This window comes from Hyposmocoma kahamanoa, unplaced genomic scaffold, assembly GCF_003589595.1.
Source record: "Hyposmocoma kahamanoa isolate Upper Pololo Valley unplaced genomic scaffold, ASM358959v1 179, whole genome shotgun sequence".
Classification (NCBI taxonomy): Eukaryota; Metazoa; Arthropoda; class Insecta; order Lepidoptera; family Cosmopterigidae; genus Hyposmocoma; species Hyposmocoma kahamanoa.
The window spans coordinates 929,915-942,632 of NW_020653710.1; the positions used below are offsets into that span (position 1 = coordinate 929,915).

General features: G+C 37.9%; 1 protein-coding gene across 6 annotated transcripts in view; it reads right to left on the reverse strand.

Annotated features, from left to right (window-relative positions):
- Positions 1 to 12,718, reverse strand: part of LOC113225885 (reticulon-3-B) — a 34,337-nt gene that overhangs the window by 4,995 nt on the left and 16,624 nt on the right. For 5 of the 6 annotated variants that reach the window (XM_026458344.1, XM_026458343.1, XM_026458346.1 and 2 more), the window contains one exon: positions 6,569 to 6,776. In XM_026458344.1, coding sequence (XP_026314129.1) covers positions 6,569 to 6,776 — 208 coding nt within the window. Of the gene's footprint in view, positions 1 to 6,568; positions 6,777 to 7,923; positions 8,057 to 12,718 lie in introns of those variants that run through there. The other variant, XM_026458347.1, reaches the window with a different exon arrangement.

A 12,718-nucleotide genomic window follows, 5' to 3' on the forward strand; every position in this document is an offset into this window, starting at 1 on the left:
TGTTAAGGACGGGGACACTTAGGGATTACCCTAATTCAAACAAGACAAGGAAATACTTAGTAAGTGCGTTTTTAAAGCGAAAAACATGTCTCACACGTCGCACATCTCCCGTGGGCGCTGTCGGTGTTTTCCTGCCAGTTTGTGTATATTGGTATGAAAAAACTACAGCGCTGTAAACAATCGACAGTCTCTTAACCGCAAGGATTAGCACCCGATATTGGGTACATAAATAAACACTTTCGCTTCAACTGCTCTCATTCAAGGAGGCTGTAGGTCAGGGGGCCTACCATAACCTTTCCACAAACAATCTTATTTCAATGTAAGCTTATTCTAATAGTACTCATATTCGTACCATGACGAACCCGTGAACCAAGTAATGTATTATTGCAAAAGTGATTGAAAGAACGAATGATTTCCCAATATTGTCTATTCCTTACTAAAAATAGGAAATAGATAACGCTATGTCAACTATATAATGCCATCTCTTTTTTTTTTGATGTTCCGAATCGTCTTATCGTAGTATAATGTTTAAAGTAGGTACTTAATGTTATTTACATTAAGAGAATTTTGACTGTTAAGAAAAGTATGTAATAATAAAATCTATAAAAATTACTTTGTTTTCAATAATTATTCCGCATTTTCATGAAGAAAAATAAATAAAACAAGCTCGAGTTTTGATAGTCACGTTGTGAGTTCGGAACTATAGTCTAGTGTCAAGTGTAAGTTTCGCCAATGAGCATATAGACGGCGCTGTTATAATTTTATGAATTAAACATCGCGTATTTTTATTTAAAGAAAAATTATTTACTATGTGTTAATAAATAAAAAATTAAACAAAATATTGAAGAGATATATGTAAATAAATAAGTTCAACTTAACTTTTAATCATTACAAATCAATATTAAGACAATAAAACTGAAAATAATATTGTTTCCACTGCATCCGTGTACCTATTTTAAGATTGCTAAATTTGACATAAGAGCATTATTACTTTAATGTTAACGTCGTGTCATGGTACGAACTGAGGGAATGAATAGTCACAAAGCTGCGAATAAAACATCATAGTTTTAACATTACAATAAACGTACTTAAGCGCGTTATGGTACGCAAAGTCAATGTAAGGTTAAAGTAATATTGTTTTAAGAGGTCGTGGTAGGCCCCCTGATCAATTTAATTGAAATCGGCGCTAACATAATGTTGCCATGTAAAAAGTTTTGAATATCCAATAGACATAATTTTTATTAGGCCAGACAATTTCCATGTAGGTTCAGTTGCCTGGGATGAAAAAATAGATATAGGAAACTCGTCTTATTACGTGATATATCTATTCGGTGACAAAATGTTATACAAAGTCAAAGTCAAAAGCCGTTTACTCCATAGGTAAAATAAATGTACACTCTTAAAAGGAACGTTAACGTAGGAGGATAAATTTCCTTTTCCTTAGTAAAACTCTGTGCTGTGTGCTTTTGTGTCACTGACATACGGGTAAATGTTAAGTACGTCCATCTCCCGCCAAGCGTGACGTGACAGAGCGCTCGGCTCGCGCCCGTCCCCGGACCTTGCCTGCGACTTCCCACTGCTCCTCTCCGATAGATAATAGTACATTAAGGGCGGCAAACCAGACGTTGTTTTAGTTGTGAAGTGTATTACAATTTTTTAAATTTAATTACTCGAAGTTTGTAATTTTTACCACCCGCGTCACACACATACAATGTTTTTCATCACATTGAAATAAATAAAATGATAATTTATTTCTTGAATAAATAATAGTGGCTTCACAACACAACAATTTTACTGATTCTGCAAATGGCGGCTCTTTTTTATACAAACAGATGGCCAGTTACATTCTTCCAACTCGAACTACAATGTTGTAAAAGGCAAAAACGAATACAGCCATTATGTATTAGATATACAATAAATAATTTCAAAGCATTAAATTTACTGTAGAATTTGAATTTATAAAATTAGTAGCAGTAGAACTCCTTGTGAAAGAGTTCGTCCAAGAAAGTACTGCCCCCTCACCTATTTCTGCCGCCAAGCAGTCATGGGAGCATTACTGCGTTCTGGTTTTGAAGGATAAGGGTGCTGGTGAAATTACAGGCACATGGGCAGCCCCACCCAAGCAGTTAACTTATACCTCGGTGACAAGCGTACAGGTAGTGCCCCTCAGATCTATGCGATTCAGAACTCTCAGTGGCACTGCAACTGTTATGGAAAGGTGTGTAACTTACCATCAGCCACACGGCTTGTTTGTCCCGTCACTTGATATTATATAAAAAAAAAATTAGTTACATTGCAAATATTTAGTTTTATTTCTATACTTCAAGCTTGTGAGAAATACATTCTCATTTTCTCAACTTTAATACTTATCAATTAAATTTAACGTGTTTAAAAGAAAGTACAGCCCAATGAAATAAAAAAAATCTGATGCAAAAGACCGCGGACGTAATTCAGATCGTTCATTAAGGTCGACTTTGCTTGCATGTCATGAGACTTGTTACGGATAAGTGTGACGAAAAGTAGATTACAACATTAGAGTAAACTTCGCCCACGACATAGTCGCTATTACTATTACATTGCACTGCGTTCATTGTATCGCGCGATGCTTGACTGTACCATTAAATGATTTGTCCACCCCATTTTCTAACATGTATGAACTATTGTAAGTATTCAAATATTTTTTTTAAGTTTTAGCTTTAATTTTTTTAATTTAAGTATTCTAAGCAAAAATTTAAAGTATACTGCAGTCAGTGTGTACTTGACTGTAGGTAACTTAATGCCGAATAGAATTTTATAATCGTTTGATACGGTCACGATTAAAGGATCATTAATTCATGACAGAAGCAGGTACTGGATAGAGGAGGACATAAGATATTTACAAAATATATTTTCTCCACAGCTGTTTGTAAACTATGATGCAGGTGTGATGTAGTCTTTAAAACGAATTTACTCCATTATTTGAACGTCAAATTTAAGAATAGAAGTAGGCACTATAGCTGTAATTTCACTTTTTATGTACGTATAGGTTTATACATATACGTACATAAAAAGAGTTTAGGTTCGTACCGTTATTGGTAAAACTAATGCAAAAAAAAAAGATTGGCGAATGCCATTCTACAGAAAAGAATATATTTTAAATAGCCCTATAAACGGTAATTGGAATAAAAAGTATTCCACATTTAAGTTGAAATGTCGTCTGGTCCTATCGACGACGGAGGCCTAACGTAACAACTTACAAATGCATGAGTCACATTTGCCATTTAAGTCATCAAAGGTTTTAAAAAGACGATTACGTCATACAGTTGTTACTTACAATGTGACATGAGACAAGGGGAAAACAAAATATTGAATAGCAATTATAAGAAACTGGATAATAATATCATGTAAGTATAGATCTACTTACTTTATAGTACATTATGTATTAAGATTACGGCGGTAAATAAGAGATTACTAACGAGAGTATGTTAGAATTTAATAACTCGAGGTTTCGATGTTGCTATTTAGTCAGTTCTAGTCGCAAAAAACTAGATTTTGTCGGTCCGCCGCTCAAAAGTTATAAGAATGTTTTACTGTCTACCCTGGAAATAAGCTTTTATTCCAGCAGCACCATTACTCAATCTCGAGAACCACAACAGCTAGCTTAGATCCGTTTACACTAAAAAAAAGCGCCCGGAACGCTTCCGCGGCCGCCTCTGTGTGGCCAGAGTATTATGGATTTTGCAATGGCGGTTTTTTTTTTAGATTGCCTGCTTTTCTTCTATATCTTATAATACAACTCGAACTAAAATGTTATAAAAGGCACGAGATGTTTTCGTTTCACCATCTTCTTGCCATCTATTAGTCACAAAAATTGACTACTTGTTGGATGGTATTACAATTTGCAAAATTAAACAAAACAAAAACAAATGATAATACCCTAATAAAAAAATAAAATACGACGGACATTAACGAATTTGTTTCTAATGAGTGTATATTACCGACTTTGCATCTTAACAGGTGGGAATGTGGCAATTTTGCATCTAAAACGGTTGCGCCATTTTCATAAGTTTGACAGTAGGGTAAAAGACCTAAATTTGTATCAGCCGAAACGAAAATGTTAACGAAAGAAAATTACCGAATCATGTTTGTTTATGTTTATGTAGGAAGTACAAGTAGGTATCATAATTGACGAATGAACTGAGATGTGCACTTATGTTTTCCATCAAAATGTTCACACGTTGGAAACGAGAGCTGTCTTTTCGGTGCATATCGTAAACATGTACCTACTCAAAAACAAAAACTGCATTCAAAAAGCAAACTTTCCATGTGCAAGAAAATGTAGTTGACAATAATGTTCTCTATTATTCTATGACTATGAATAAGGTTCTCTTCCATATGTCTGGATCACGACTACGTTACCTAGAATGTCTTGAACAAACTGGGTGCACATTTTCTTCCATTTTCAAACGATTAAACAGAAAAAAACAATAAATAAAACTTTCAAGCGTAATCTCCCTACAAAAAGTTACAACCGCCGTATTGAATCTATGAAGTAAAACGCGCTGTGATTATTTGAAATGGACAATATCGTCTTTGTTTCTGACCCAATCATGGACATTGTCAAGTTTGCGCCTTACCCCCGTCTTTCGGAGCGATTTTCGGAGAACCTATACGTCTCCGCAACTAACTGAAATTACCGCCTCGAAGCATTTGACGTCACAAACAAAATGACAATACAATACAAAAGAAGTCAATTTTAGACAGAGACGGTTTTGCTTGTATGCCCCTGAGATATAGAATAAACAATTTCCAAATTCTGAAATTACTGTACTATTTGAATACACAAAATAAATTTAGTAAAATATAATTAAATTGCAAAACTTCGGCTTTTTTTATACTTAAATTTTATGCAAAATATACATTCAGATTTTTCGAGCATAAATACTTTTTGCTTAATCTTGACGTAAAAAATCCATAAGGCGATAACATAATGAAAAACCATGGGCATAATTTAGGACATCACGGTCGACTTTGCCTGCATGTCATCGATCATGACACTGTTTACGAGCAAGTGTGATTGATGTAAATAATATTTAGTTGTTGGCAAAAATTACCCAAGTCGCACAATCACGTAAAATAGAAAACAGAGGTAAAATAGCCCTCTGTGTGAGGCAAGATTTCATCATCATCATCATATACAGCCTGACTTCACCCACTGCTGGGTATAGGCCTCCAAGTTTCTGTGCCACTCCCCACGATCCCGTGCCAATCTCATCCATCTTTATACTTAAATTTCATGCTAAATATACATGTATTAATTTACATGTACATAATTTTTTTTTAAGTTTTAGCTTTAATTGTTTTTATTTAAGTATTCTAAACAAAAAATTAAAGTAAATTTATTTAAATTTTATTTCCAGGCAAGATTTAACTTGCCTAAATTACGTATGTAATGTGTTGGCCAAAAAGTCAGTACAAATTGCACAATACAAAAATAGAAATTATTACAAGGTGCAACAAAATTTTGGAAAACCGAATCCAACACTTTTTGGATTGTTTATGTCACGTAAGATATTCGTATACATATAAATAGTATTCACCTTGTAATAAATGGAATACAAGCGCAGGTGATGTGCGTTACGATATTACGCTCGGTTAACCGGCGAGGTAAGTAGTCGAATACTGTTCAGCTGATTATACGAACACGTGGAGTTGCCCAGCAAGCCGGTTGATTCATTGACCCGCAAGCGCAGAGTGCGCCTTGCACACAGCCGCAGCTAAGGCGCTGGCAACCAAAATACTATCGAATACGCATTAATTATTATCTTAATCACAGATTATCACTTTTTGCCGTACAACAAACAGAGATAATATTTGTCTCTGGAGAGCGCTGCACCGAAAATGCTGGTTGTTTAATTCATTTTCAGTTACTCGTCATGACTACAACACTTATGTATATTTAATAATTTAACTGGCTGAGTGAAGAAATCGATTTCTCGCAGAATAAGCAAGATTAGCAACAAGCACATACAAAAATTCGTAAGGTCCGCTAATTCGTTCCGTGACTTAGTTAACATAACGTCTGCCACGGTTTGGTAGAAGACGTTGATTGGGATCCAGCCGATTCGAAGAAAGTTGTTCTCACTGTTTGATCTTTGTATTAAAAATTATATTTAAAAAACCGACCTCAAAGGTTTGCTGGAAAAAAGTCGATATTATTTGCTTTTGACAAATTTGATTGTAATCGGTTAAAGTAAGGCGCGCGAAACCGGATTGATCACCTAGTTTGCCACCCTTCGAGGTGGAATATTTTTTCAAATTTAAATGGGACCAACACTGAGGTGAGCTACCCTCTTTCCAAAAAAAGAATCATCAAAATCAGTTTCAAAGGCCGGAGTAATCGCGTAATATACACAACAAGAAAATGCAGTCCAATTGAGAAGCTCCTTCTTTTTTGAAGTCCATTAAAAAAGAGATTACGATTATTAGTTCATTATATTTGTTGTACGATAAAAATTCCTTCACAAACAGGTGGACGCCTTTAGCAGTAAGTAGTAGGTATTATTAAAGGCATGGTGTTTTTACTCACTTAAATGGATGTCCTTCATTGGTCTTTTGTACTGCCTGCAGCACGTTCTTGTAGACGCGGAAGGCGACGGCGGCGGAGAGCGTGAGCAGTGCAACGTACGCCAGCACAGAGACGACGCTGCAGCACGCCAGCGCCACCAGCACCACCAGCCCCGCGCCCAGCGCCGCGCCGGACCGCGCCGCGCACCGCCAGTAGATCAGAGACTCAACTGTAACACCACCACACATCTTTTTAATTCTTATTTCCCCAGCGACGTCAGTTATTGGCCTAACGCTAACCCTCCATCGAATGTATATAATATTTAGTATTTCGTTTACTACGGAGGAGTGCGTGAAGTGCAAAACGGTCAATGAATATTGTCCGTAAATGAACTCGACACGAGCCCAGTCGCAGTCGCGATCGCGAGATCAACAAATAAAGTTTTGGTCGGTAAACAAAGCTCACAGAAGTACCTAGTGGCATTCTAAGTTTCACGCTTATCGTAGAGTTAATGCCAATGGACGCAACTGTCTCGCCTACTCTATACTTAATAAGAACGCAAACGCAGACGAGTCTAACAATAATAAACGTTATGATTAGACATATTCACGGGGACATTGATGAATTATTTAATTTTTACTACATTCTGATGTACAATTTGGGATAAATTGCATAGCAGGAAAAGCAACCAAAGTGTATTAGGTAGATGCGTACGCCATAAAAACCGTTTTAAAAAAACAAACAAAACAAAAAGATTGTGAAGACAACAATATTGTAACAAATTTTTAAAGCAAACTGGTGTAGCGCGTGGGAAGTTCGTTGAAAGTTGATCCAAGTTGTGTGATCCTGGAATCCCGACCAGTTTGCACTGCCAAGACAAGGTCCGACAATCAGTATTGTCTTACACATACGTGTAAGCGCAGTCTTACAGTCACACCCGAGTGATTAAAGAAAATATGCAATATGTGCGTCAAATGCTGTAGCAAAATACATCATGAGTAAAGAGAGAGAGATTAGAGAAAGGTAAGACTAAAAAAAAATTGTTCGTTGTATCTTTACCATATTGACGATTTCAATGTGTGCAGGGTTTTTTGAAAGCACGTTCATACAAGGAATGCGGTTAACAGGTACGATTACAATCACTCTCGGCTCTAGCGAAGTGGCGATGAGATGATAACTAGTGTTTCAGTCATGACCAAACAATATGGTATGCCGGCGACGTCCACGTTAGCACTGCGCTTCCACGTCCTCAACGGAGGCGGCGGTCTCGCGGCCGCGGGCCCTAAGTATCAGCGGAGCAAGAGCTCGCTTGCACGCGGGAGAAATCGCAGACGGCAGCGAGATTCCACACAGGATCTTGAACTTAGTGGTTGTACCTGGTCCACGGGGAGGGAGGTCGTCGTTCTGCGCGGCGTGTCGCGACTGCTTGGGGCGCGCCATGACGGCGGAGTGAGCGAGCGCGCGCGGCGTCGCCCGCTGCCGCCGGCCGCCGGTCGCCACGAATACACCTTTCTCACAACGTCACCCAGCCGACTCAGCGCACCATGCCGCATCGCGTAAAACGTAGACTGTCTCTCAATAAACTTGCTGTCGGGTCCGAACGTTTATTTCAGTTTAACTGTACGCAACGTATCGAGATATAAATCATATTAGCTTAATTTTGCCGGCGCAAATGCCCGTAGGAATGCTCTCTTTAGGCACAGTGCAATAATTCATTATACCAGAAAAAGATACTTTAGGTCGGGACCAGGAGCCGCCTTAAGCGTTTGCGACACGAATAACTCCATCAAATTGTGGAAAGTTTATAGAGTATATTGGTCACCCTAGCGGCACATGCAAACCGCCAACGAAAGGCAGTAGAACGTCGCGTCATCGCGGCATCGGTGCCCCAAAGAGTCAAGACTCAGTCATATCTGACGACAATAAAGGCCCTCATAAAACTGATTACGTTATTTGTTTAGGTCCGTCTACACATTACGATATTACAGTGTGGAATCACTCCTAAGAGCGCTTTGAAATTTAGTCCGAAGATTGGAAGATACAGAAAAAAAAGCTAAAAATTATGACCAGTTTTATTATAATACTTTCAAAAGTATAATATTGCTCAGTTACATAATAATAATGTGGTGCGAATTGAGAGGGCGACTGTTGTGTGTTTTCTTTCACCGTCTGCTTGAGCACATTTGACTCGAAAATTGAAAGTGAACTCGCAACAAGTAAGCGCCATTCATGGTCTTATTCGAAAATATGAAGAGCTAGTCCAAAGACGCTCGAGAGAGCATTGCGAAATGGCAATCAATTGAAGTGCAGCGCTTGCCAAAATAAACAGGTAGGCGCTATTTGCGGGGTGCGAGTTGGCAGCGCGGGCGCAACAGGACGCGGGCGGGGAGAGGACGGAGCGGGACAGCGGTCAATGCCACTGCGGCTTATCGATCACTCTCGCTTGAACAATAATCTGTAGATGACAAGAAACACGCCGATTCAATGTTTCTACATACAATACTACCCAATTGAAGCATTCGTCTCAAACTGAATATTATGCCCAAACGCAGTATACGAATTGTTTTCTGAAAAGGCTTTCTTCGCATCCAACAACACAATCTGTACAACTCTGTCCGTCTTAGTGGACGACTCAGTGACCGGAAGTATCCATGTCTCTTAAATGGGTTGGTAGGTTAATGTGAAAGTACCTATAAGGCGCATCCATCGAATGTTATCCATTTTATAATAGGAGTTCACAATAAGTTAACTCAATTTAATGTAAAGAACAAGATGCGGACAGTACGATCGACTTCCTCGACCTCAATGATAAAAAAGAATAAATAAAAATACAATTGCTCCTTAAATGATTAAAAATCATTTATAATCTAATCACATTGTTATAGAAACATCGACAACGATAGCAAAATGCACATCACGCTTTGCATGTCTCTGCACTCGTGTAAAACAAAAAAGCAAAAGCATTCAATGGAGTTTTTTTAATTTGGAAACATCATGAATTTAGTGTATCAGAGATAAATCACTCGTTATAGAAACAGAAAGTCAGATATGAAACGAGGCATGTCTAATTTTTATCGATCTATTTTTCAATCCGAGTGAATAAGAGATGTTAAAAAGCATCAACAATAAACAATTAAGTAATACATTAAAAGGGAGCCGATGTGTCCCTTTCGAAACGAATCTAATCGGTGCGCAATTTAAATTGTATGTATCGCATCACGAAGCGAAGCGACCGTCACTTTGTGGGGTTTACGAGCTGCGACCGCAAAGGGAGATAAACGTAACCGCATTCAGCGCGTGCCGCAGGGCCGCAGTGCCACAGTGCCACAGTGCCGCACGTTGCGGTCGGAGCTGTTGCACCTACTCCTGTCTTCTAAGAACCAGCGCATGTTGTTGCCTGAATGAAAAGGCTAATCGCAATACAAAAACACTCTGTTATCTCGAATTGTACCATTACCTACATAATCTCAGGTTACGAGGAAAGATTCATATATAGAAAGCGTATAATGTGACGTCGATGCCAAAACTGGAAAATATTTTTCATCACACTTGCTGTAAACAGTGTCGCGGCGTGCAGACAAAGTCGAACGTAGTGTCCTAAATTATGTTCACGGGCTTGTTTATCATTACATTATCATTTTATGCACTTTTTACGTCAAGATTAAGCAAAAAGTTTTTATGCTCGAAAAATCTGAACGTACATTTCGCATAAACTTGAAGTATAAAAAAGTAAACGGTTACAATTTAACTATATACCTATATATATTTTTTATTTCACTAAATTTATTTTGTGAATTCAAATTCTGCAGTATTTTTACATTGTGGCTACATACATACATACATACATACATTGTGGCTACATACATACATACATACATACATTGTGGCTGCATACGTCTGTGCCTGATAACATTTTAGATAAATAAGACAGATATACACTTTATTGCTCACACGTCAGAACAAAACAGTATACATGGACAGCTGAAAACTAAGTGAGCAAAGACGGCCTTATCGCTAAGAGCTATCTCTTCTAGACAAACTGTGAGTTATAGAAAAGCTAATCAGAGCGGGGTACGTAGTGTGCCAATGGCAAAATTTGAATTGTATTATTTGTTGCATTATTTAATACGTTGTATAATTATAGACAAACTTAATATTTTATTTTATCAAATAATAAATAACGATATAGTACATTTTAGTTCGAGTTGTATTATCTATGGAAGCGCAGCTGGCAAAATGGTGATAAAAAAATTAAAGTTCCCGCCAATTGCAAAATCCGTACATTTTGTGAAGCGATATTCATTCTTACAAGGAATAAACTTATCGTTGTATCTATTTCCTCGCATATATAATATAGAACATTCATTGTACGTAGCACGGGCGGTAAAAATTACAATCTCGAGTCATTACAGTTTATAATATAAATTCTAACTTTCGTTTGTAACTTCTTATTTACAGTCCTTAGTACATCCAGTATATAACCGGAAATAGAGACGAAATGAGGGCCATATACTCCTGGTAACACACTAGCGATACAACTCTTACAAATATCAACTCTCGTTTGCCCTGAAATATAGACAGGCCAACTACTGACCTGCGTGTACGTCTCCGTATATTCCAAAAAATATTATGTATTTATTGTAATAAAGATAACATCTCTAACAATGCCGTGCTGTTCTATTCGGTGGTGAGGGAAAATAGCAAAACATCTAATTACAAAACAAACGGTATCACATTTCATCGGTAATTAAATATTAAAAAGGCAATTTTGTAATTTTCATCCATTATAGCAAAGCTCAAGTTCGTTTGCAAGCTGGTCGTTTTGAAGTGAAACAGTTGACGACACCCGTAAATTGTTTCGAACTCGGGCTGGCCAATCGGAGGGCAGTTGTCACAGTAATGATTTGGCAGAATAGTTTTCAAACAAATTAAATGACATTTCGTCTCTATTTCTGGTTATATACTCGATGCCTTAGTATAATACAATTTACTGGTGTTGTAGAACTTTACTTTCTTTCCTCCCAGTTTCAAGTATAAAACTTATTTCCCCAAAGTTTTGGGTGACTTAGAATGTAAGAAGGATAAAATTTACAAGTTCAAGGTCCGTAAAAATGGTCTGATCGTCGTGTTATGAGATAATTGACGTCCAGTGCACGCACATTCTATGCCCGATTTAAAGTTAGATGTTATTCTCGCATCCATCGATAAACCATTTCACTGCAAAAAAAAAATATTTTGGCAAAATACATTCAAGACAGATCGCCTGTCCGGTGATGTCACAAACGAGAGAACCTGTGTACTACGAGACCCTAAGAAAAATTGTTGATCAAAACGCATGTTGGGATGTGCGGTAAGAGCCACTTAAGTGTTGGTGCCAATTTCATATTACATGTTGTTACATGTATATGAATGGAAATATGTATTAGATAAATAGCCATATCACACTATTTATTCTCGTATCGTATTTGTGCGTAAACACTTCTAGACAGACAATTAGGTTACTCACAACCTGAACCTGATTAGTCGTCAAACATAAGTTATTCTTTCCGAGGATATTACTTTCACGATTTCAGGCATAACCTAACTTTTCCATAGCAAGTGTTCAATTTGCTAACCCCGTCAATCCACAGATGGTGAACTATAATGGAATATTATACGACATTTTCGACGCCCTGACAGACACCCAACGCACGTACCTACAGTAAAGGACTCCGCGCCAGTGAAAATGGCGCCTGCTTCGTCACGAGCGAGAAAGTTGATACAATGTCGCAAGTAACACAATTCATGGAATGTTGTACCTACTACATAATGAAATCAAGAGTGTAATCAAGAATGTAGAATAGTAGAAACAAAAATACAATAAAGTGTGAGGGAGGCGACGTGTCGCGCGTCGACAGACATGTGCTAAAAATAACGTCTTCCGCGTTTGTAGCCAGCCGCAGCAACTACGCGGCGGACGCCGGCCGGCTTGCTTCACATTTTAGCACTTCTTACCACCTCTGGGGTAGACTGACGCTACGCTCCTGACGTATCTGCATCGTTTCACGTTGCGTATTGTCTTTTCATACACACATATCCATATATTGTTGGTACAGGGTCAAGAGCACGTCAAGCTTTACACTTAAGACTTAAATGCAACTCTATGCCGCTTACGATAACAACGTTCCAGAG